At 44.5% G+C, this 26,261-nt stretch overlaps 1 protein-coding gene across 1 annotated transcript in view; it reads right to left on the bottom strand.

Annotated features, from left to right (window-relative positions):
* Positions 1-302: 302 nt before the first annotated feature.
* LOC309568625 (uncharacterized protein) overlaps positions 303-26,261 on the bottom strand; it is a 92,639-nt gene continuing 66,680 nt past the window's right edge. Inside the window, exons 6-9 of the mRNA XM_082274347.1 lie at positions 10,803-10,922; positions 4,310-4,396; positions 2,773-2,920; positions 303-561 (exon numbers count right to left, since the gene is read on the bottom strand). Coding sequence (XP_082130473.1) covers positions 530-561; positions 2,773-2,920; positions 4,310-4,396; positions 10,803-10,922 — 387 coding nt within the window. The 3' untranslated portion in view covers positions 303-529. The remainder of the gene's footprint in view (positions 562-2,772; positions 2,921-4,309; positions 4,397-10,802; positions 10,923-26,261) is intronic.

The raw sequence follows: 26,261 nt of genomic DNA on the forward strand, positions 1-26,261 counted from the left end.
TTGGGTGGTGTAATCATATAAAAATTGTCTTCTGCAACAACATAAAATGTTGAATATTATATGACATGGCGATTACTAATGGCTGCTGATTGTTGTGCAAGAGATGCAAAAGGGTGCCATCTGTACAGTGCAGCCTATTCTGCCAACTAAAACACCTCCAGAGCTATGGGGGTGTCAAAAACTAATCTAAATGAAGCCATGAAAACCTGTCTTTGGTCTCAAATTAAAGTCTACAAACACTCAGATCCTTTACCAACTGAGATATTGTTTTTTAATTTTTTGCACACTGGCTACATTGAAATCTGTGACACCACCTAGTGGAGCCTGTATGTTACTGCAGACATTGGCAGGCCTAGGCTGGAGGAGTGTAAAGGTAAAATACTGTACAACTTGGCAATGAAATGTAGAAACATTCCCTTCTGTTTCTAGAGACATCTCTAGAGTGCAGTTACTGTCCGCCTCTCAGAAGTACAGGAGTCCCTTGTAGGTAATTGAAAAAAATGGCTCTGAGAATACCACCTGTCGCTTCTCATGAATCAATCCTTCCATAGGAAGAAAACACTGCAAGACAAAAGAATGAACAAAATTAGATACAAATAAACATTCTAATCAGGAAATTGTGCTTTTTATTTTGGCAAAATGTATCATAGCAAATTTAAAGGATAAGTTCACCTTTAGTAACATGTTACACCCATATTTAGCAGCCACTGCTTGGGATCCTACCCCCGCACCCGCTGTCACAATTAAAAAAAAAAACGTAGCCTTGCTGGGCTCCGCCCACGTCATTCATTCACAGAGTTCTGTGAATGGGAAAACTACAACTACCGACAGCCATTGCAATTTTGCTTGGAGCTCTCAAACTACCAGGGCACTGGGGAGCACTCTAGGTGGTTCATTGATCCTTCTTGTTATTCAGTAACTGCCTGAGGTACGGGCAGACCGATACACTGACAGTCTGCAGGAGCCTGAGACTGTACCACGTAAACTGCTGATCATGGGTGCAATGCTTTACAGGCTCCTAATAAAAAAATAATAAATACACATTTTTTTTATACCTGGTGCGAACTTTGAGGCCAACACAGGCACTGAGGTGGCAACATATGGCCTTACCATTCACAGATGGTGCAACAACAGGTGTTTTACTGCACTGTCACTGCAAAAACACAGAGAACAACTGTTTTCTGTGTATCCCATTCATGCTTCACTGCAGCATGCTGCGACAAAATGTAGACATGCAGCATGTTATTGCAGCGCACTGTACAGAACCGCATGGCACGGTATAGTAGCACAGTGCATCATGCTCCTGTACCGTAACATGAATGAAGTTTACTTTTGTACACCCTAACCCCTTCGCGCCAAAGGGTAAAACAAATCGTAATGCCCAAGCCCAATTTTGCAACTTTGACGTGCGTAAAACCGCACATATCATCGCAACTACTTTGTGCATCCAGGTGGATTATACCATGTTTTTTTTCATGACAAACTGGGCTTTCATTTGGTGGTAAATGGTAATGGATATCTCTTTTTTTGTATTATCCAGGGAAAACTGGCCCAAAATGGTAACATTTTGAAAAATGTCTAAAAAATACTGACCCTGACCTTTACCCAAACACTAACCCTGGGGCTGACCTAGATCAAACTTTGATCTAGGTATTATTTGGGTTTTAATTTTTTGTTTTCTACACATACTTTATCTCTACAAGGACAGAGAACGATACAATGTATCTGCCTCGTCCATTCACAGAGACAGAAAACCCGGGGGGCGGGCTTCACAGTGACTGATCACTGCGATAGCCAATCAGAGGCTACCACAGCAATCAGGTGACGTGGAATCGGACGTTTTGGGTTCCGATCATTAGAACTGGGCCCAGGGCTCTCGGTTAGACCCCAGACTGTGCTAAGAGCGCGCCCAGCACAAAGGAAGGTACGCAAATATACGGCCCCACAGAGAAAAGCCCAGTCTAGTGAGGCCGCATATTTACATATGCTCGGCATGAAGGGCTTAAATAAGGCTTATACAAAAAAAAAAAAAAAAAAAAGGGGGGGGGGCATGTGTGATGAGCTGAATTGCGCACCACACTGTCCCCCTGCAGCAGCTGGGAAGGGACAGCCGCCAGAGAGGTAAAGCGCTATGACAGCTGTCCATTCTAGTATGAACTCTCCCTGAATCCTAGTGACAGACTGCATCAGATTTGATTTTTTTTTTTTTTTTTTTGCCATAGTTCCACTTTAAACAACTAAAACCAGTAAGAAATGTAAATGTCAGCTTTTCTCTCCATATTCACTCTATCCACAGTCTTCATCTAAAAATCTTTTTCTGGGCTGTAATATTATTAGAAATTATCTTTCCATTTCAGGCTGCGGCCATCTATTAATTTCTATTGCTTTCAAAAAGATTAAAGTGCTTGCTTCTTTTAATCATGGCAGCCGCAGCATTCTATAAAATAGACAAGTGCTTGCACGTGTGATTGGTTCTCTGCATTTTCCCAGCATTCTTCACTTACTACAGCACTGGTGCTGATCATGCGATTCAGTAAGCAGTCCCACCCTTTTACTACCAATATAAACATTTTATATATGTTTTGTAGTGAGCAGGTGGAAAGCAAAAGTAGCTGCAGTTTCAGTCATTAGGAGTCGGAGAACTCCTTCACATATGCACCACCTGTGTCAGCATCTTATCACACACACAACAGTACAACCATTAGGATTCTCCAGCCACTTCTACTCCACACCAGATAATTGTCATAGTCATTAAAGGCAATTCATTCTTACTTCTCTCCCTCAGTCCCTGGCCGAAGCTGCGATACACATTCAACAGAGACCAAAACAGGACAGACTTAATGACCACGGAGATGAAAGAGCCCATCACAGCCGCAGCTTCCAAGGTGTAGGAGCCTCCCCTCCCCCACTCAATCGCCACCTGGTGGAAAGAAAGGGAAATACAAGATGACGACTCCATGGATACAATTGAGCTGGGGTCTAATGACCTACTGTGGAAGACTTGACCAAGCAAATATAGAATGCTTCTGTAGAGCCCAACTCTAGGAAACCGAACATCTCTCTGTACTGGTAATATATGGCGTATGAACAAATTTTAGACAACTGTGTTCTTCCAACTTTTTTTGGCAACAGTCTGTGGAAGGCACTTTTCTGTTCCACCATGACCTTGCCCCTGCGCAAAAATTCAGCTCCACAAAGACATGGTTTAGTGTGGAAGAACTCAAAACGGCATGCACAGACCCCTTCCCCCAACACTAACCACCTTTGGGATCAGTTAGACCAGTGGTCACCAACCTTTCAGACCTAATGGACCACTAAACTCACAATTTTGAATCCCGCAGACCACTAAAATGAATTTTTACATGCCTTATACACATAATGCTCTGGCTCTCTGCCCCCCTCTCCTTGGATCACACTGCTGCCTTATACACACAATGCTTTGGCTCTGTGACTCGCACCCCCCCCCCCCCCACATCACACTGCTGCCTAACACTGACTAATCATTGGATCTCACCTACTTATCCAGCCGTAAACTCAAGCTCTATGCTCCATATCAGACTGATTAGCGCTACTATTGGAAGTCCCCTCCTTCATCACCCCCGCTCTCTGCACTACTCCCAGCGCCTCCCTCTGAGTTCACAGGAGCCGGAACTACAGAGGAGGCATCAGGTATCAATGCACGCTGACCGTTTTGACTGTCTGCATGCACTGAGAACAACACTGAAAACAACTTTGGGCGGTATACACCCGCCACAATGTTGATTTGCTGCAGAATCCCTGGGGACCACCAAAACTTTCTCATGGACCACTGGTTGATGACTGCTTACTGCCAGGTCTCCTCATTCTAAATCAACGCCTGAGCCTATAAATGCTCTTTGGCTGAACAGGCACAATTCAAAACTATGTGGAATGCATTCCCAGAGGAGTAGAGGCTATTATGTGGAATGCATTCCCAGAGGAGTAGAGGCTATTATACTCACAAAAGTGTAGGAGGGCAGTGCCATAACAATACATAGAAAACAGCTCCATATTAATGCCCATGATTTTGAAACAGGATGTCCAACAAATCTATATAGATGTGTTGGTCAGGTGTCCACAAACTTTTGGCCATATAGTGTACCTCATGGCTTCTTTATTGGCTAAATGTGAGACAAAAAGGTGAAGAGCCATGTACACATTGCACCCTTCCTACTAAACTAGGCACTTTTGTCTGTAAACACCACTGCACCTTACAACTATAAAGGTTTCTGGTAACTAGGTGTCTAAATAATAATTTCTATGAAACATACAATTTAATGACATAAGGTACCTTGTACAGGAGATAAATGAGATAGGCCACTTCAGGAAGGTTCTGCAGCAAAAAGATCCACACCAGTGGCTTTAGTTCTTTTAGGATCTGTATAAACAAAACTGTAGTTATTAATGTGGCTTTTTCTAAAATTTCAGGATATACTAAATGGAGCAATCACAAAAGGTCCACCCACCTCCAGTCTGAGCAGTGAATTTGTAACTGGCTTTTTATACCTATTGGGGCACCTGTGCAGATAGCCTTACACCACAGTTTCCTGGTCTCGCCACTGTTAATTTCCTTATTTGTTAGCACCCAACATCAAAATGAAAGAACATAAATGTATACTGCTTTGGGTCAATTCTCTTTACATCTTTAAGTTCCTAAACTGATGTGTCATATCTAAACACCTAATACATGGCACGTACCACAGATAATTACTGATTACAGAACACAGCAGAAGCTGCTTGCCTTGAGACTCTCTCTGCTTAACATTTTTTATAACCCCATCTCAACACAGCATCAAGGAGGGAGAAAAAGGAGTAACCTTTGCCTATTAAGTTGTGTGTGTAAATTTTAGCTATGAAGCGGTGTAAGACTTTTCAAAAAAACAATATAGGAATAGACATGTCATTGTGAACAAGATTCAAAATTGCACCTACTGGCTAGGTGGAAAATGAATTATTGATATGCAAAACGTATTTATTTATTAGAAATAAAAAAAAATATTGAAATTGCATTTTTAATCCAAACTGTTGTTAAGAAAATATACACAAAACATTTTATGTTCTTTTTAAAGTGGACCTAGTGGAGCATCTGGAAATGTTAAAGGATAAGTTCAAGTTTAAGAGCATGTTACATATTACACCCATGTTTAGGGGGTAACATGCTCCTAGTGACCCATTTCCTGTCGCCAGTGCTCCCCACTGTGTGACAGCGGGTGGGGTATCCTCTCCCCTTACCCGCTTTCACAATTTGAAAAACAGCGCGGCCACGTGGGGCTCAGTGCACACCGCTGTGTCATTCATTCACAGTTTCCAATGAATAAATTAGACTAAAAGTACCATTGGCTTCTGCACCCGACAGCTTGTAGTTCTCAATGGCTTGTAGTGCTCGCTGGTGAGCGTCCTCATAGTCCATTGATTCTTCCTTCCATTCAGTAACTGCCTTCGATATGGACATGCAGCTTATTGAATGTCTGCAGGATTCACACATTGCACTCGCAATCTGCTGATTTACACGCTGTCCTGCGCCAGCAACTTTGTGGAATTATGCCTCGTACACACGCAACGATTGTTGGCCGTGAATTTTTGGCCAATGTCCGATTGGCCGATTGTCGGCTTGTTAGTATGATGCTTCCATCAACCGACTGTGACTTTTCGGCCGAACAAAATCTGGTGTGCATGCTATAAAATTTTTGTTGGCCGTCAACAGAACGGCCGATTTTCCGTCAGTCAGTACAGATTTCGGCAGACAAAAATCAGATGAGCAAGACTGGGCATGCTCAGAGAAGAAAAAACACACTAAAAGTTAACCAGCACATGACATCACTTCTGAAGACAAAAGACGGCCGATCGGTCGGCCGATAATCGTTGCGTGTGTACGAGGCATTAGCCTCAGATGCTACTGCTTCTGACAGCTAGTCCCATGAGATTTGGGGAGGTTTTAACTCTGCTGCTTGCTGGAGAGGAATCTGTAAATGAGAAATCGCAGAACAAGGATCTTCCTGTTACTGCGCCATTATTTCTGTTCATTTTTACTTTCTTCACTCCTGCTGCTGCTTCTTGAATGGTCACCCACCACCATTCATCATCAGCAGGCAGCTCTGACATGAGGAAGAACAGGATCACAGGTCAGGTCCCACTGCTTATTGGCTGCCTCTTTTAGGATGTAAATGACATGAGATTCTTCAGAAAAGTGACTGGTATCTAGGCATGCATCATATGGGGATGGAATTGGATTGTCCTGGTAAATCATATACTTAACCACTTTAATACAGGGCACTTCCCTCCCTTCCTGCCCAGGCCAATTTTCCCCTTTTAGCGCTGTTGCATTTTGAATGACAATTGCGCGGTCATGCAACACTGTACCTACACCAAATTTATGTCATTTTCCCCCCACAAATAGAGCTTTCTTTTGGTGGTATTTGATCACCTGTGCGATTTTTACTTTTTGCTAAACAAATAAAAAAAGACCGAAAAGTTTGAAAAAAAAAAAAAAAGTTTTTTGTTTATGTTATACAATTTTGTAAATAAATACATTTTTTCCTGCACTGATGAACACTGATGAGACTGCACTGACAGGCACTGGATGGGGTGGCACTGATAGGCGGCACTGATAGGTAGCACAGATATGCAGCATTGGTGGGCACTGATAGGCGGCACTGCTGGGCACTGATAGGCGGCATTGATGGACACTGATAGGTGGCACTGACGGGCACTGATAAGTGGCACTGATGGGCACTAATAGGCGGCACTGGTGGGCACTGATGGGTACTGACGGGCGGCACTGATGGGCACTAATGGGCACTGGTGGGCGACACTAAAGGATGGCAATGATGGGCACTTGTGGGCAGCACTGATAGGGAGGACACTGGTGGGCATCACTGATGGGGAGGGCAATGGGGGGCTCCCTGAGCCCTGATTGCCATCCCTGGTGGCCATAGTGGGATTCCCTGGGGTCATAGTGGGCATCCCTTGGGTGATAGTGGGCATCGCTGGTGGATCTAGTGGCACCCCCCCCCCCGAGGGTCTGCACTGGTAATCAATGATCTGATTACCAGTGCCGACCCCCCCCTGTCAGGGGAGCCGCTGATCGGCGCTCCTTTACTCGTGCCTGTCAGGCACGAACTAAGGAAAGCCGAACAACGGCTGTTCCTGTTTACGATGTGACCAGCCGTGATTGGACACGGCTGATCACATGGTAAAGAGCTACGTCAGTAGTCTCTTTACCGAGATCGGAGATGCAGGGTGTCAGGCTGACACCTCGCATCACCGATCGCCACTCTGCGCGCCCCCCGGGGGGCGCCCAGAGCTGTGTTATCCTGCCGCCGTCATATGACGTCCAGTCAGGATAACACAACCACATTCCAGCCGTCATTCTGTTATAGGGCGGGCGGACGGGAAGTGGTTAAGGTTTATATAAACCCTATTTTTGCAGTCTGTTTGGCACCCTGCCTGACTGTATATAGTTTTCTTAAAGTGGAACTTTAAGGATGGGGGGGGGGGTGGGGGTGGGGACACACAGGAGGCACATGCAGAGTTACAAAAAGACACCTAAAGACACCTAGTCCATCAAAAAGACCTCCAAATATACTTATCTTCAGCATAGCAATGATCCACTAACCACTCATCCTATCCCCACAAAAAAATGTTACCAATTGTCACTGTCAGCCCCTCTATTATATCTGGGCATACCACACTGTATAGGTGTTTTATTAAAACAAAGCTTGTAATGAAGTTTTTTACAGCTATCTTCAGGCTGGTCACGTGATTCCCAGCCGACTCCTACTCCGAACCGATCCAGAGCCACAGCAAGAGGGGCTGAGTGGCCATGTGACCTCCTCGGCTGACGTCAGAGGGGAATCTTGGCCCCTCCCACTGTGGCCTGGGTATCGGAGTAGTAGACTGACAAGAAGTCATGTGACCGGCCCAAAGATAGCTGTAAAAAGGATTTACAAGCTTTGTTTTAGTAAAAAGACTTATACAGTGTGATATTCCTAGATAGTTGGCAGTAATATCCATTTAACTCTAAATGTTTATATCCAGTTATTATTTGGGCATTTAGGAATGCATCTAGCTCTACTAAGCTGGCCAGAACCAGTTCTTCAGGCAGTCTATTACACATTTAACAGCTCTTACTCCAGATGTAGAGTGCCCCCTTGTCCCCTGTAATGACTTGAAAATACCTCTACACCACTTGCCCTCCCTAATCTCCTTTTCTTGAGATATAAATTCAGTTCCTCTACTCTTTTCTCATAGCAGAGCTCCTCCATGCCTCCTATCAGTTGGGTTGCTCTTCTCTGCACTTTCTCCAGTTCCCCAATATCCTTTTTGTGAACTGGTGCCCAAAACTGAACTGCATATTCTAGTTGAGGTCTTACTAATGATTTGTACAGGGGCAAAATTATGTCGGTCTCTCTATCTGCTGTCCATACCTCTCTTGATAAAAGTATTTTACTAGATTTAGAAACTAAAGCTTGGCATTGCATGATATTCTTAAGTCTAAGATCTACCAGACCATAACTTTACATTTATCAACATTAAACCTCATTTTGCACATAGTTGCCCAATTAAACATCGCATTGAGGTTGGCTTGTAAGTTGGAGACATCTTGTCAGGGTGTTATTCCAATGCATAGCTTGGTGTCATCTGCAAACACTGAAATTGTACTTTTAATCCCACACCCTAAATAATTTATAAAGATATTACTGTACAACCATTCAGAGTAGGAATCTTGAATCACTACTCTCTGAATATGTTTTCTTAGCCAGTTTTCTATCCATTTACAAACTGAATTTTCTAAGACCTTGGACTTTAACCGCTTCCAGACCGCCTGCAGTACAATGCAGGCGGCACGGTCAGACTAGATCACATACCTTTATGTCATCCGGCCCGTTTTGGGTTTGGGGCATGCAGCGTGCTGACCCTGTGACTGGACACAGCAGATTACAATTACCGGTAAGCGTGTATAATGCGATCGCTATGATTGGTCATAGCAATCACATGATAACAATGTAATCAAACTGTCATGAATTGATTTCCATTCATGAACAGCTTGCTTACAGTTGTGATCTGTGATTGTTCCACAGCAATCACATGGTACCTGGCTACCTGTACCATGTGATTGTCTGTAGCCAATCGCAGATCACAACTGTAAGCAGGTTGTTCATGAATGTTAACCGATTAATTACAGCTAGAACTATTGCCTATACAGTGATCATCAATCCTGGATCACCCCCCCAGAGTTGTACAATGTCACTATGGTGCACATGACATGATATATTTCTTTGCTTTGGTCCAGCAGCCCCTCCCCACTGGCTCCACCCTTTTCACCAGTGGAGATGGTAAACACCGGAGCACAGCTAAAGCAGGAGGAAAAAACTATCCAGGATGTGTTGGTGTGAGTCACTTTGAAGATGGTGACAGCAGCTGCATCACCATCAGGCTCATCTGCTTCTCCCTGCACAAAAGCTCCACCCGCCTTAGGGGACGTCAACCCCCCCAGAATCATCCGAAGCAAACTCTCAGAAATTGCTCCAGCAACAGCTATTTAAAAACATTTACATGACGCCACAGAAAGCCCTGCAGTTTATCTCCTAGCAAATCACTGACTGCCTCTATAAAAAAAATCAGAGACATAGGGCAAAGTACTACTGCTTTTGAGGACAAGACGGAGCACCTGGACTCTGTAGAAACAAGGCTAGGAAGATTGCTGATCTTCAGCATAGCAATGATCCACTAACCACTCAGAGGAAGCAGAGAACAGTTCCCACCATTCTAACTTGCGGATCAGGGGTCTGCCTGAAACTATCTTGGACTTGCAATATAGTCACTGCATTTTTTCAAGAATTGATGCCTTCTATCCCAATTAGGTGTTTGGAAAAGGACAGGATCCATCGAGCTCTCACCCGCAGAGTGCCAGATGGCCCACCGAGAGATAAAATAGTCCGCCTACACTACTTTCGTACAAAAGAAGCCCTTCTTCGAGCCTCAATAGACCACCAATTTTTCTCTCTCCAGGGCGCTAACCAGACCATTGCACGTCACAGAGCAACGAAACCCTACTTACAGCTCCTTCTAATGCAAAAGATCCGCTATAGATGGGGATTTCCCTTTAAGCCTGCTACACACTAGTAGTTTTCTTTTTTCTGTTCAACCCAGCAGAACTTAATAAGAAAAAAAATTGGCAGCTCAGGAGGAGCTGCTGTACTAACTATCCAACGTTAGTACAGCAATCTCTCCTGCTGTGCTATTGTGTTCCGACAGGGGGGCAGCCCCCCTGTCCTCTGTATGACATGTAGGTTATTTAAAAAAAAACAACAAGTTTTACAATCATTTTAAGTGATAAAGGCCCACAAGAGAAATTCCCCTCACCTTGCAGAAATTGTGTCTTATTTTTTTTGTTTGTTTACTTTCAAAAGTAAGCCCTGATCCTAAGGCCCCAATCACACTATGCATTGCACAACCAAACCCACTAACTCGAACTAAGGATATAGATTATATCATGAGGTCATCTACCAAAATCTGATATCTTCACTTTGGAAGATGCAGATGGAGGGCTCTCTTTCCTTTGGCCATTTTCATTTATTTTACATTAGTGAGACAAAAACTTACGCAAGGGTGACAGTGGAGACATCTCACATCTGAGGTTCCAAAGATATATGGATTCTTACCCAGTAGGGGATTCAATCCAATCTACTTCTAATTTTCCGGGTGGAATGGTCCTTTACAACCCCAAAATACAAGGTCCCTGCTTTGAAACATAGAAGTAGGAGCCACACATCAATACTCACAGCTAGAATTCCAATGGTGACTTTCAGAACAGCCCAGCATAAGCCAATGCCAAGAATAATGCTATGAAGTGTAGAGATTTCATATAGGCCAGAGACCAAGACCAGGACAGTGAGACAAAGCTGAAAGAAACAAACAATACAAATGTCACATTAATACACAGGTAAAAACATCACTTACTTTATAGAGATAATCTACATTTCAATGGGAGCTGGACAAGGAGAAATACTGAAGAGAAAGACGTTCATTCTTTGAAGTTGATCTTACCCCACTGACTAAAATCTCAAATGCTTTATATCTGCAGCTTTCATTACAATCCATTACATACCTGGTGATCCTGCCATGAAGGTCAATAAGAACTTCCTGTTACTGGTGACCACTGTCTTCCAGTTGTTCTCATTTCACATCACAACACTGGTGGACTGACCCTTTAAAACTGTTTGGGGCACATAGCACCAGTCACATAAATTACCTTTAATAAAGAATATCCTGTGTTCTACTGGTTCCCTCCAGTGATGCTGGGTGCTCCCCACAATGGTGATCTTTTGGCACTGTTGAAGTTAACAGGAGCTGCTGAGACTGTAAAGGACTCATCCTTTCTTAGCTCCATTGGCAAATCCCTTGGTATTCTTCTTTTAGAATGCAAGGCATTCTGTGAAAGAAGGATGGGCAGATGAATGACAGGATCTTCCCTGTTTATATACAGTGCATTGCATTTTAGAAGTATAATAGGAGTTTTGTAGACGGATGAGTGGACAGCAAAGGGAGGCTTTCACCATCACAGCCACTTCTCTTTATCCCTGCAGCAAGGAACATCATTTCTCTAGGGGTTATCCGGTGTCACAGAAGGGTGGATTTTTGCAGTAACCAGCAGCAAGCAGAACATGGGATATGTTTAAAGCGGTATAAAAAAAAAACAAAAAAAAAAAAAAACAAAAAAAAAAAAACGGACGGGCAGGGATTGTATAGCAGAAGAGTGGCTATTGGTCATAAATGCTTCCTCCTGCCTCTCAGTAGTAATGTACACTGAGCCGCACAAGCGCAGCTCACAGTACATTGCCGTACCCGCTCTGTGCCATGGCAGTGTGACCCGTGCACGTGCGCAGGAATGACATCATTGCGGCCAAAAAGGAGCAAACCCAGAAGGAAGACTGGGTAAGATGGAAGCGCTCCCACACTGACAGCCCAGTGCTGAAGGGTTTTCTCTGACGAGTAAGTCCGTCATAGTGTGGTAATATGCAGTGTATACTAGAACATTATTTCACAAAGCTGTAGTGGGCCAAGAAAAAAAAAAGCGTTTACCATCACTTTAATTAAAAGGCAAATCACGTAGCTGGTGCTGTGTAGCCAAAAATATTTTTTTCTGGAGTTTAGCTTTAAATCTACCCCCCTTAAAGAAGAAGTAAACTCCCCTATAATGTTTGTACCTATAGGTAAGCCTATAATAAGGCTTACCTGTAGGTACTGTAAATATCTTCTAAACTTGCACAGTTTAGGAGATATTTTCTGTATACTGCGCCAATGACGTCACTGATGCATGCGCTCTGAAGGAACGGCTGGCAGTGCCGATTCTTCAGAGCCCTGTGCTGTGACAGGTGGCTCCCATGCGCATGCACGGGAGTGACATCACGCCGCCTTCGGCCAGTCACACAGCTGGAGCCCTCAGACCTGGATAGAAGACAGGCAAAGATGGATGCGGCCTCCAGCAGGGGCGACAAGGGCTTCATTTGCAGGTAAGTGTCACATTATGCCTTTACTTTGTAGGTAACAAAAAAAGGAAAAAAAAAAAAAAAAAAAACACGGAGTTTACTTCCTCTTTAAATCCCATGGCTCCAAGAGCATATACAAGCTAAAGCCAGGTAGAGATTGTACACTGAAAATTATTTCACACAACATTTAAAAGGGACACACCAATATTAGCAATATTCAGCCAGTATCCTACCATTCAACTTCATACCTTGGAAAAGAAACTTCAACCTATATAGACAAGGCTGAATTATTGATAGGACAGCACATTATCATGCCATTAAACATCAGAGGAAGTGGCTGCGTCAATTTATAGCAATTTCTTTCCATTTCAAACCAAGCCTCTGACACACCACCGACCGTAATGGTCTTCCTCCAACTTCCAATGGCCTTTAACATAAGGCCTGATAGATCCTTTGGCATTTTATTGCACCCCAGAGGTATCCAGTTGTACACTACCGGCCCTAAATGCTGACAAGCATTCAGCAAAGGTGGATAAACTTAGATTAGCTTTATTAAGAATAAAATGTAAAATAATATTGCTCTTTGAATAATAGCAGGAGGCACAAGTATTTCATCCACATTAATTGATGAGATATTTTTTAAAGACACCGTTAAATGTTGAACTGCACAATTGCAATGGAAAACAGATTATCGAAAGTCTTAGAATTCTACTAGAAAAGTTCAACTCAATCATAGCCAGATTCAAGAAATGTAAAGCTTATCTAAAGCCAACACATTTTGGATATAGTAGGGAATGGTTAGAACCCCTGTTAGGACACAGAAAAAAACTATTAGGGAGATTTCACCTTCACTTCCTGTCCTGCAGACACAACAGGACGGAAGAGAAATTCTCCTTTAAAAGTGAGGGGAATGCCCTTTAGACAGTTACCATAGAGGGTGGTAAGAAGACCCAGGAACATATTTAAAAAGTCAACAGCTACATATTCTGCTTGAACAGTATAGTACATCATACTTGCATTATTTATGTACTTAGTACATAGTCTAGCCATTTACCTACACCGATGTTTCTAAATAAAGTCATATTTTAATTCAATATATTACGTACTTCCAAATATGTCACTTTATAAGTGCTGCAATTATGAAGAAAATGCAACACTTCTGGGAGTGTCAGATTCCCTAGGTCTTCCAGGTCTCGCTCTGCTGTTTCCCATTACTCCCACTTGGAGATGTAAAATTTCCAGAAATTTTGAAGCCATGGGGAAAGAAAAAACACCCCCCCCCTAATTTTTATGGAAAAAAATTGGATTTTTGACTTACCATAAAATCCATATCTCTGATGTTAATTGACGGACACAGCTTCTGGTATTCTTAACCATTGGGTTATACCGCCCCCTACAGGAGGACACTAGGCAGAAAAAAATTCTGGCTACACCCATGGGCAGTCCCAGGGGGTATACTCCTTTTTCCTGCTATAGCCACTCAGTTTTGCTACAAGCAGTGTCAGGAGCATTATATCTCCACAGAGGGGTGGAGCTGCTTCCGTCAATGAACATCAGAGAAATGGATTTTAAGTCAAAAATCCCATTTTCTCTTTCGTTTATTGACAGATACAGCTTCTAAACTTCATAACCATTGTGACGTCCAAAGCAGTGTAAAACATGAGGTGTGGGAAACAACAAAAAATTCCCAAGGCTAAGCATCAGCCAACCAGGCAACGGGGGCTCAACCAAACAACTGGAGCCCACCTGAAAAAAATAATACACCCTCAAAGAGGATCAGGTCCTCTTAAACAGCAGCCTGCAAAACCTTGTGGCCAAGGGAAGCATCCGCAGATGCCAACACATCCACTGGAAGCATCCGCAGATGCCAACACATCCACTTTATAAAACTTTGTAAAAATGTGCACCGGTGACCAGGTGGCCCCCTTGCAAACCTGTATCACTGACGCCTGATGACGGCAGGCCCAGGAGGCACTAAACACCCTAGTAGAGTGCGCCTGGACAGGGAAAGGAGAAACATGACCCCTGATGGAATAGGCCTGAACCACCGTCTCTCTGAGCCGTCTAAAAATGGTCACAGAGGAAGCAGACAACTCTTTACAAGGCCATCCATGAGCACAAATAGAGAGTCTGACTTCCTGAAAGACTCCGTAGCTGCCAGGTACACCCTAATTGCCCAGAACACATCAAAGGCAATTGCCCTCGGATGTTTAGGCCTAGGACACAGGGAGGGCAACAAAATGTCTATATGCTAATGAAAATCAGAGACCATCTTAGGAAGGAATGACGGACAGGAGGGAAGCACCACCTTATCCCTGTGAGTCACCAGATAAGGTGAATGACAGGATAGCGCCGCCAAGTCCGACACCCTGGGCGCAGAGGTGATAGCCACCAAAAAAGCCACCGTCTGGGACAGCGTAAGCAGGGGAAGCTCCCGGAGGTTCTCAAAAGGAGACATCTGGAGAACCTGAAGTACCAAATTAAGGTCCCATGGCGACAAAGGAGACCGCTCTGGATGGACCAAGTGCCGAACACCCTGAAGAGAGGTACGCACCAGAGATGTAGCCAAGGGTTGTTGGAAGAAAAAACTGCCAAGGCCGACACCAGGCCATTGATAGTATTCAAGGCCAACTTCTGTTCAACCCCCCTTGAAGGAAGGTCAAGATCCGGGCCACCGAAAAAGATCGAGGAGGAACTCCAAGGGATTCACCCTACACAATGCATGTCTTCCACGTACGATGGTAGATCTTCCAAGAAGTAGGTTTCTTAGCTTTTAACAGCATCTGGCTTTCAAAAGCCAAGCCGTCAAAGCCAGCGACTATAAAGAAGGCTAGAAGATTGGCCCTTAAGACAGCAGATCCTCCCTGAAAGGAAGCCTTCAAGGAAACGTCAGCAACCAGCCGCATCAGGTTGGCGTTCCAGGCCCAGCGGAACCAGTCCGGGGCCACTAAAATGACCAGAATCCTTTCTCCCCTGAGCCTGTAGAAGTCTTGGCAGAAGCTTGAGAGGAGGGAAGGCGTAAATCAGACGATACTGACCCCACAGGGCCACCAGCGAGTCTGTGGAGTCCGTCAGAGGATCCCGTGACCAAACCATGAACCTAGGTGCCTTTCTGTTGAGCCGAGACGCCAACAGATCCACCTAGGGGATGCCCCACCAGAGACATAACTGAGGAAACACTTCCGGATGAAGAGACCATTCCCCCTGGTCTAACGCCTGCCGACTGAGATAATCCTCCTGCCAATGTTCCACTCCGGGAAATGGAACGGCAGGGAGGGCTGGAACGAAACGTTCTGCCCACCTGAGAATGCCAGCTACCTCCAGAGTCGCCAAGACACTTCTTGTGCCCTCTTGGAGATTGACATAAGCCACGGCCGTGGCATTGTCTGATTGAATGCGCACTGGACAGCCTTGTAGATGATCCATCCAATGTTCCAGGCACAGCCTGATCGCATGTAACTCAGGACATTGAGCGGTAGTTTGGATTCTTCCAGGGTCCAGACCCCCTGAGCACAACTTCTGCCGAAGACGCCTCCCCACCCGGACAGGCTGGCATCCATGGTGACCACTGTCCAATACAAGGGTAGAAAGGATTTTGTCCTGCCGGAGCACCGGTAAAAACAAAGCCAACAAATCAGGGACTCTCTCCTTCCCTCGGCTCACCTGGATTTGGTTGTCCAGAGACTGCAGATTCCCGACCCATGTGATGAGAATCTCCTGTTGCAGGGACCCTGCATGGAATTGCGCAAACTGGACCGCCTCACAGGTTGACACCATCAGGCCCAGTACTCGCATACAAGTCCGGAAGGACGACCATCTGCTGGTCAGCAGGAAATGAACTGCAACTTGCAGTGTCTGAAGTTTGTCCAGAGGAAGAAATACTCTGGCTAAGGCCGAATCTAAAGTCAGCCCCAGATAGTCTAGTTTCGTAGAAGGGACCAAGGCTGACTTCCGAACATTCAGAATCCAGCCGAACGTCTTCAGAATTCGTATGTTGATGTCCAGGTTTTTCCGCCAGCGCAGCAGAAGACTCTGCTCGCAGAAGGAGATTGTATAAATAGCCCGATACCATGATCCCCCACTGGCGTAACAATGCCAGTACCGGGGCCAACATTGTAGTGAAGACCCAGTGAGCGGAGGCGAGACCATATGGTACCGCCCAAACTGATAATTTTCCTCTCCTAGTGCAAAGCAGGGGAAGCATTGGTGGCCGACAGATATTAGAAAGTGAAGGTAGGCATCTTTGATGTCTATGGAGGCAAGAAAATCCCCCTGATGCAGGGAAGCCACCACTGTGCGAATGGACTCCATCCTGAACTTCTGCACCCGCACTAAGCAGGTCAGCACCTTGAGGTCCAGGATTGGACGCACCTTGCCCTCCTTCCTGGGAACTGTAAACAGGTTGAGCAAAAACGCCCTAAAAACGTTCCGTAATCACCCCTTAAAGCAAAAGATCTTGCACCACCTCAAAGAGGGCCTGTAAGGGGACTGGGGACAGTCGCACATTGGAAGTAAAGAACCTTTCCCGGGGGAAAACGAAACTCTATCTTGTATTTGGATCGTATGACTTTGTGGACGCACTTGTCATGTACCAGGGAAGTTCATGGGTCCAGGGAACCAGCAAAGATGTCCCCCCCACCCCAGATTGTCAAACAGGTGATCTCCTTGAAAAGAAAAAACAGTCAGGGCTGTTTTTTTGGTCAGCCCCTGGACCAGCTGGTCCGCTAGCTCAGCAAAGGCAGGTGGGAGCGGTCTTCCCTTCAGGTCACAGCGCAAAAGCTTAGCCAACAAGGCAATGGTGAACACTGGCCTCAATGCCGAGCCAGCCAGGATGAACATATTGTGGGCCCCAGCCTCCACCTTTTTTGTCAGCTGGGCCCTTAAAGGCCAGATTCCAAAAGGAATCATGATTGCTTTGTTTAACCTGCAAACTGGTGGGTCCACCACCGGTGGAACACACCACTTTTTAAAAAGGGATTCTTCATAGGGGTATTGCCTAGCAAACAGCTTAGGGACCCCAAGGGGACGCTTCGGTGGGGGTGCCAGGAAGGAAAAGAACCCATGGGTCCGACCTTCTCATGGAGCAGCCCGTGTCCACCCCAAAACCCTTTAAGGGAAGAGGGGGGACAGCTACTCACTATACCAGGAACTAGGTGGGCACCACTCCAGACAGAGCATCCTCTCCATAAAAACAGGGGGTTGTCGGCCAGGAGGAATGCTGTGACTCAGGCCGAGGCCAGGTCATATGCAACCTTGCGAGACGTTTATCTTGCAGGGTCATCCCCCATCCAGTGGGGCTATGTCACGGTGGCCGACCTAGTGCGGCGCTGAGGCCTGCGCGCGCTCTCTGGACAGACTGGGGTGACCACTGGATCTAGATTATTCTGTCCGTCGTCCAGTACAGCCGTTGATTGTAGATCTCACAGGAAAAATCATGGAGGAAAAAATTTTCCATCTAAAAAAATGTTGCCAGGACCAAAGATCCCAGCAAGGAACTAGGTCCTTACTCCTGACTAGGCAGAAAAAAACTGAGTGGCTATAGCATGAAGAGGGAGTATACCCTATGGGACTGTCCATGGTTATAGCCAGAACTATTTTCTGCCTAGTGTCCTACTCCTGTAGGGGGCGGTATAACCCAATTGTTATGAATACCAGAAGCTGTGTCCGTCAATTAACGACAGAGAAATGTAAATTTTCCAAAAAAAAAAAAATCAGCTTGTAGTCTTACAAATTGAAAGTAATTTTGTTAAACTGGGAACAGTGTATATAAAAGTTTTATGCTTGAAATAAAAGCACAGCTTTGTCAGTAAATAAACTAAACTTGCTTTTCAAAATTGTACTTTTTTTATTACAAATGGGATAACAAGGACTGTATATGCTAAGAACACATTTCAACTTTACATTTGAACAGGTAACCTTCCCCCTTCCCTTCATGAAAATATATAAAAACTTCCTTCCAATATGCATTTTCAGTTATTGACAAAGCTGATCCAGAAGCATATATTGCTCTATGAAGAGCTGGATCAACTCTATAAATGAAGGGGTTGTGTATTTTTGGGAAGACGTGGTTTGTAACACTTCCTTACTTGAAGATGATGCTCGTAAAGAATCACTCTGTGATGATACAGAAGCAGCAGAAAAAGTGTTTCTGGTACAGTGTTTCTGGTACAATGTTTTTTTATTGAGATGTAAGGAAAATTACAACCATAATAATCCCACCCAGTGGGATATAAGCAATAGGTACATTGTAGAACAGCACGAGAAACATAAAATGTTCTTTCGGACTGAAGACCATAAAGGAAAGGTGCGAGATCCGAGAAAATGTTGGTCCTGTGAAAACCCATGGGAGGGCCACGACGAGAATGCATTCCAGTCTCAGAGGGAACATGGGGTAGTTCAGGAGCAGGAGGAGAGGGAGAAACAGGGACATGAGCCTGCCGGGTTCCCAAAGCTTCTGGCTATGTGCCATTAAATGGCTAACACAGGGGGCACAGTTTAGGGGAAAGCCAGAGTAGGATAGAGACCAGGGAGAAATGAGGAATTCCGGAGGTAAAAGCTACTCCCACTTTTATTGTGGTCCTCCTCATTTAATTTTATAAAGTATTTTTAATGTCTTTATGGCATCTCTGGCATGCAAGGATGTGTTTTGTTATCCTTGTAGCATTTGGAAAATAATATTTCTTCTCACAATATTTGCAAATTGCAGCTTTGAACTCAGTAAAATTGTGAGACCAAAATCTAAAGTTTGGAAACCTTTCCACTGTGCAATTTCTACTGAGAGGAGGCAAAAAAAATAGTTTACTGAGATAACTATAGAGAAGATAAACTAATTTGTGAGACAAATATACCCTCTTATCTGTCAATTAAGACCTTAGAGGACAGAAACTATCATCTATATCCAAATAATCACCCAACTGTAAGAGATACAAGATAAAGCCCACAAGCAAACTTAACTGGAGCCTTTCCCCTGCAGTGGCAGAAATGCATATTTCTCTTGATTGAGAAGTAAAGTGTTACTTGAACTGTATTCAAGATTTGATTGCATTCGGCTGAGAGAACTTTTAATATTTTAAGACTTTACGTAAAAGTCTCAGAAATCTTTCATTAAGGTCTTCTTATTATTTAGTTTGAATATCATGGCATAGATAAATTATTTATCATTGTAAGAGAACCTATTCCATGCTTTCTTTTCCAATTTTCCCAGAAAAGAAAAACACAAAAAAAAAACAGCTTTGAAAAAACACAACTGTTTTTTTTCTCAAATTTTTAATTGTTTTCCAGGCCTTCCTATCTCTACTCCCACTGCAAAAGCTGCCTTTACAGTGGCTACCTTGAAAGTGCAGGAGTTTTTCTTATTGAGAAAAGGTAGAAAGGAAGACATTTAAATAATAAAAGTGGAACACCAGCTAACATTTTTCAAAGGGGTTTTAAAAAAAAAAAAAAAAAAAAAAAAACGGAGACCTCTATTAGGATTTTACTGCTGTGTCAGTGACCACTGTCCAATTCTTATGACAGGGGTCACCAACACAGGAAAAGAGGGCAATTCTTCCCAATAGGGTCATGGACAGCAATCAGAACCTGACAGAGATTCTTTCTTCTCCCACACTGTTTTGACTGTAATAGAAATGAAAATTTCAATAAAAAAAGAATATGTCACAAATCTGTCACAAGCAGAAAATGTGAACATTGACTTTAGGATGGGAACACAGCCATCTAGCATAATATATTATAATCCATAATATATTGTAATACATACCAAGTAAGGGAGAGTCACAAAACATTGGCCTGAAGCATAAGTATATGTATACAACAAAGCCACTAAAAGGAATGAAGGACAGACTGTTACGGAGAAGAATGCTGAGTTATCATTCCTGTCAGCTGAAGGGACAAAAATCTGTTAAAATATTTCTCTTTACACTTCTCTGCATGTCTATCCTGTCAGTTAGGTTAGAAAGTTTGCTAGAGCATACTTTAGTACATTAAAGGGGGGTTCTATTTTAAAAACAAGAGGAAGTTAGCTAGGTAACCTAATGGACAGAAAGACAGAGGTGTTCTCGCCATTTACTAATTCAGCCAGGCAGCGCAAAGCAATCGTGTAAACTAAACCAACTAACCCACAGATTATACGGTTTCATAAAACAGTCACATTTAAGTCACATTTAAGATCCCCTTTGACAAAGTCAGGAAGTGACGAAATGCGCCAGCGGCGTGGCTACACGACGTACCGGAGGATTGGTCGGGTGAGCGGTGGTAGCTCTCAGGGGTCCAGTACATCATCGCGGAAGCGGTAGGACCGACGTGAGCACCCCAATCCCCCCTTGTATGATATGTGATGCGCTACTAAGATGGTTTAAATGTACGTACAACACTAGAGTTTTACATCTCAATAAAAGGCAGAGATGTATAGTAACGAAGTAGAACTACTTAAGTACTGTACTTAAGTACCGAAATTCGGTATCTGTACTTTCCTAGAGTAGAATTTTTTTCTCCTACTTCTACTTTTACTTCACTACATTTTTTCGATGATTTCGATACTTCTACTCAAGTATTTTTTTTTTTTGTGCTGCATAGTTACTCGTTACTTTTAAAAAAATTACCACTGCCAGAACAGTAGATGGCAGGTTACATAAAGCTCAAAAACATGTGTATAATGTCATTTGTAAATCAGCGCATACGAAAATAAAGGCTGTGTATAATAAAAGCTGCTATACCAAATCTTTCCAATAAAAAGAAAATATGAAACAAACAAATAAATTGTGCTACAGCGCTTAAAGTGCATCAAGAAACTACTAACAAACACAACTTGGCTGTGCGAATGAAGTGCCTGTGCAATCGATATAATATCATTGTTGCCCCCAGTGCCCTGCCCACACTCCACACAGTATCAAAAATAAAGTGACATGAATGTGCTAAAGCCTAAATGCAGTGAAAATAATTATTCCCACAATGTAACAGTAAATTCAATTCATATAAAATATGACAATAAATCACAATAAAATAAGTTATGAAATAAGTTAGGTCAGGTGCGTGCAACAAGTTGAAGTGTGTAAACCTATCTATAACGAAAAGTCCATAAATGAATTCCAGTGTGCAAATCTAAAGTGTCACTTCACTTGTCAGATGCTTCCACCTCCTTCAGTGCTCGAGTGACCGACCAACACACTTAATGGTGGTGGCACTGGCGGATAGCGTCTGGGTGGCACTGACTGCACTGGTTCAAAAAGCCATATATATTTAATTATTTTAATTCTCAATCTCATTGGTCCTCTCCTCATAAGATATTAATAACTTAAGATTAGTTGATGAACTTCTTGGCGGCCCTGGCAGGATGACGGGGACACCCGCCACTTCTGGAGCCGAGCCGCTGTGATTCCCCAACATGTGACAAAGTGACAGCCAGGAGATCTAGTGGCTAGTAGTGCTCAACAATACCGCTTTTATATATAAAAATGAAATAAAATATACTGACTCACAATTTAGTAGTAGGTAGCGTGTAGCAGTAGGCAGCACAACTCAATTCAATCAATCCCACAGCCTCGCTCGTGCCGCGGCCTGCGGAATCACTGTCATGATCATCAAGTTAAGACCGCACTGGAGGAGCCGTGCTGCCGTCTTCCCGCTCAAGGTCTCTGCCTCTAGACGTGTTGTGCGTCACTCAGACTCCACCCCTTAGGGCCCTTACTGAGAGGAGTTGTGACACGGGCGGCGGGACGCGGGAGCATTTTCTTCGTTATCTCATCTTCTTCTCTATGAGGTGAGTGAGGTGGACCGTGGAGAGGGCCTAATCCTTGCCATGGCAAATGTGCCATTTGAGAATCAAATTATCAATATAAAATATTAATATATTATATACACACGGGTCATGGGTGGCTTTTTTGAACCAAGAAGAGTGAGACTGACGGCTATCATGATTATCCGACCATCCATGGTCCATGGACCATAAGTGTTGTGTTGTGGTGGTGCCTGTGCTTCCTGCGGCCTGCCTCTGCCTGTGCTTCCTGCGGCCTGCCTCTGCCTGTGCTTCCTGCGGCCTGCCTCTGCCTGTGCGGCTGTGCCTGCACTGCAGTGGCCACTGGCAGTGGCACTTGACTTGAGCAAAGCAAATGCAGACATCTCAAGTCTCCCGCAAGTCGCGGGAGACTCCCGCTTTCCGCCCTGAGCTCACAGACACCCGCAAGCTCAGGGCAATATCCCGGCTGCGTGTGTGAGTCAGTCACAGTGAGTGAGATGAGATGACTCATCGATGCAGGCAGAAGAGTGTGTCAGCTGTCAGCAAGCTGAGCCTGGCCTGCACAGAGAAATCATGTCGGAGCCGAAGTAGATCCGGCTCACAGGCGGAGTGATATGAGTCATGCACTCCGCCTGTGGGAGGAGCTGCAGAGAGCAAGCTGCGGCTTTGCTCTCTACTACAGCCACATCGTCTACTCCGGGACCAATCATCGTGACACCCCACTCTGTGACAGACACAGTGACCTAACCTGAGAGCAGCACCAGAGAGCCAGCACCTGAGACCAGTACCAGCACCAGTGACCAGGCCAGTACCAGCACCAGTGACCAGGCCAGTACCAACACCAGTGACCAGGCCAGCACCAGTGACCAGGCCAGTACCAGCACCAGTACCAGCACCAGTGACCAGGCCAGTACCAGCACCAGTGACCAGCACCAGTACCAGCACCAGTACCAGTGACCAGCACCAGTACCAGCACCAGTGACCAGGCCAGTACCAGCACCAGTGACCAGTACCAGCACCAGTGACCAGGCCAGTACCAGCACCAGTGACCAGGCCAGTACCAGCACCAGTGACCAGGCCAGTACCAGCACCAGTGACCAGGCCAGTACCAGCACCAGTACCAGCACCAGTGACCAGGCCAGTACCAGCACCAGTGACCAGTACCAGCACCAGTGACCAGGCCAGTACCAGCACCAGTGACCAGGCCAGTACCAGCACCAGTACCAGGCCAGTGACCAGGCCAGTACCAGCACCAGTGACCAGGCCAGCACCAGTACCAGCACCAGTGACCAGGCCAGTACGAGCACCAGTGACCAGTACCAGCACCAGTGACCAGGCCAGTACCAGCACCAGTGACCAGGCCAGTACCAGCACCAGTGACCAGTACCAGCACCAGTGGCCGGTACCAGCACCAGTGGCCGGTACCAGCACCAGTGGCCGGTACCAGCACCAGTGGCCGGTACCAGCACCAGTGACCAGTACCAGCACCAGTGTCCAGTACCAGCACCAGTGTTCAGTACCAGCACCAGTGTCCAGTACCAGCACCAGTGTCCAGTACCAGCACCAGTGTCCAGCACCAGCACCAGTGACCAGTACCAGCACCACCAGCACCAGTGACCAGTACCAGCACCAGTGACCAGGCCAGTACCAGTACCAGGCCAGTACCAGTACCAGTGATCAGGCCAGTACCAGTGACCAGGCCAGTACCAGCACCAGTGACCAGGCCAGTACCAGCACCAGTGACCAGGCCAGCACTAGTACCAGCACCAGTGACCAGGCCAGTACGAGCACCAGTGACCAGTACCAGCACCAGTGGCCGATACCAGCACCAGTGACCAGTACCAGCATCAGTGTCCAGCACCAGTGTCCAGCACCAGTGACCAGTACCCGCACCAGCACCAGTGAACAGTACCAGCACCAGTGAACAGTACCAGCATCAGTGACCAGCACCAGTGACCAGCACCAGTGACCAGCACCAGTGACCAGCACCAGTGACCAGGTATACTGATTACATTTCATTTAATTATTCTCTGGTAGTGTTAAATTGGAAAGGGGGGAGAGGGTGCGGCGCAGGCGTGCGTGGGTGGGGTGGGGGGCGGCGGTGGCGTGTGGGGGGGGGCTCACCTCCCTGAAATGACTATGCCACCTCCCTGAAATGAGTTTTTGCAGGTTGGTATGTCTGCAAATGAGCACTACTAGTGTGAAGGACAGGTGGTGGAAGCATGTTCTGACAAGTTCTTATAATGAAAATAATATAGACAGCTTTTTTAACCAGTGCAGTGCCAGTGCTACGAAGGTGAGAGGCAGAGAGAGAGGCTATCCAGTCCACCACTTTACTTGAGCAGATCACAGAAGAAAGGTGGAAGCATCTGACAGCAAGTGACAAGCACTTCTTAGATTGCACACTGGAATTCAGTTATGGACTTTTCGTTATAAAGTTTAGTTTACACACTTAAACTTGCACCTAACTTATTCACAATCACAACTTATTTTATTGTGGTATTGTCATATATATTTTATATGAATTACATTTACATTGTGGGAATAATTTGCACTGCATTTAGCACAGACATGTCACTTTATTTTTGATACTGTGGGCGATGATTTTGAATACAAGAAGAATATATATAATTGCAGGCACTTTATTAGCATTTTTAGCACAGCCACTTTGTTAGTAGTTTTTGATGCATTTTTCACTTTAAGCGTTGTAGGTTTGATGAAGCTGGCCTGGCACATCATCATCAATTGAGCAAATCAAATCAAACCGCGATTAAGAAGACTGCGCATGCTCGTTCTGCCTTTTGATCAGCTGAAAAGATGGACGAACCAAAAACACCACCTTCCACCCCTGGCCCTTCAACTTCCAAGTGATCTGCCTGGCTGTGAGAGTGAGGAAGCTCAGGAAGGAGACCACCCCTGGCTTTAAAAGGGGAAGGGAGGGACTTTATCTGTTTTTTGTTTACAAAAAGTTACAGCCTAAGGAATTGTGATTGTCCTTTAGGTTAATCATTTGAATAAATCATTTGAAATAATAAAAAACAATATGATGTTCAAACTTTTGACTTCTTTCTTTAATAACTACATAACACAGTACTTGTACTTCTACTTTCAGTACTTGAGTAGAATTTTTTTTTCAAAACTACTGGTAGTTTTTACTTTTAGTACTTAAGTAGCAAATTTTTTGAAAAAACTACTTGCAATACTTAAGTAAAAAAAATGTTGAATACTTTAGTACTTCTACTTAAGTAACTTTTTCTGCGAGCACTTCCACTTCTACTCAAGTCACTTTTTGATCGAGCACTTGTACTTTTACTCAAGTAGAAATTTTGAATACTTTATACAAGTCTGATAAAAGGTTATAAGCGTTACTGCACTAGTGGGGCTTTTTTGTTTCCCTTTACATGACATGTGAGTGAAACTGCCCAATTAAGGAGGTATCGCTGGTATTATCATCTTCATTTCCACGGTTGGATATCTTTGCGCTGTATGCCTGATCCATGAGAATGGAGGGCAATATGTTGGGGTGAGTTGCCTGGCGGAGGTGGTGGATCCTTTTGGTGTCTTTGCATTCAGCACGTATTTGAACCTCATCTGACCATCCTATCAGCACTATTCCTTTATAATCTTTTTGACTGTTCATTTATTTTTCACTGTAGGAGTGATTCACAGTGGAAGTGGATTAATAATTTTTGATATACTTACCACACAGTGATTTTTTATAGTGGAAGTGGATGAATTTGGTTTATTCACCACAATCGAATTATTTATGGTGCACTATATAATATTTGTTACATGTTTGCACATGCTAATTTGTTATAACCTTATTTATATGCGCGGCTAGTGGGATTATTTATTCACATTTAAGGCATGTCTTGAATAATATTAGTTACAGTTACTAGTGTGCTTATGTTCACTCTCAACACCAATAATGGCTGGTGTCATAACTGATCACATATGAGCCACCGTGGTAACTGCAGATCAAACAGATGCTATGATGGCAGCTTTGTTGGCAGTAAAGGATA

This window comes from Pelophylax lessonae (assembly GCF_965119305.1).
Source record: "Pelophylax lessonae genome assembly, chromosome: 12".
NCBI classification, from domain to species: Eukaryota; Metazoa; Chordata; class Amphibia; order Anura; family Ranidae; genus Pelophylax; species Pelophylax lessonae.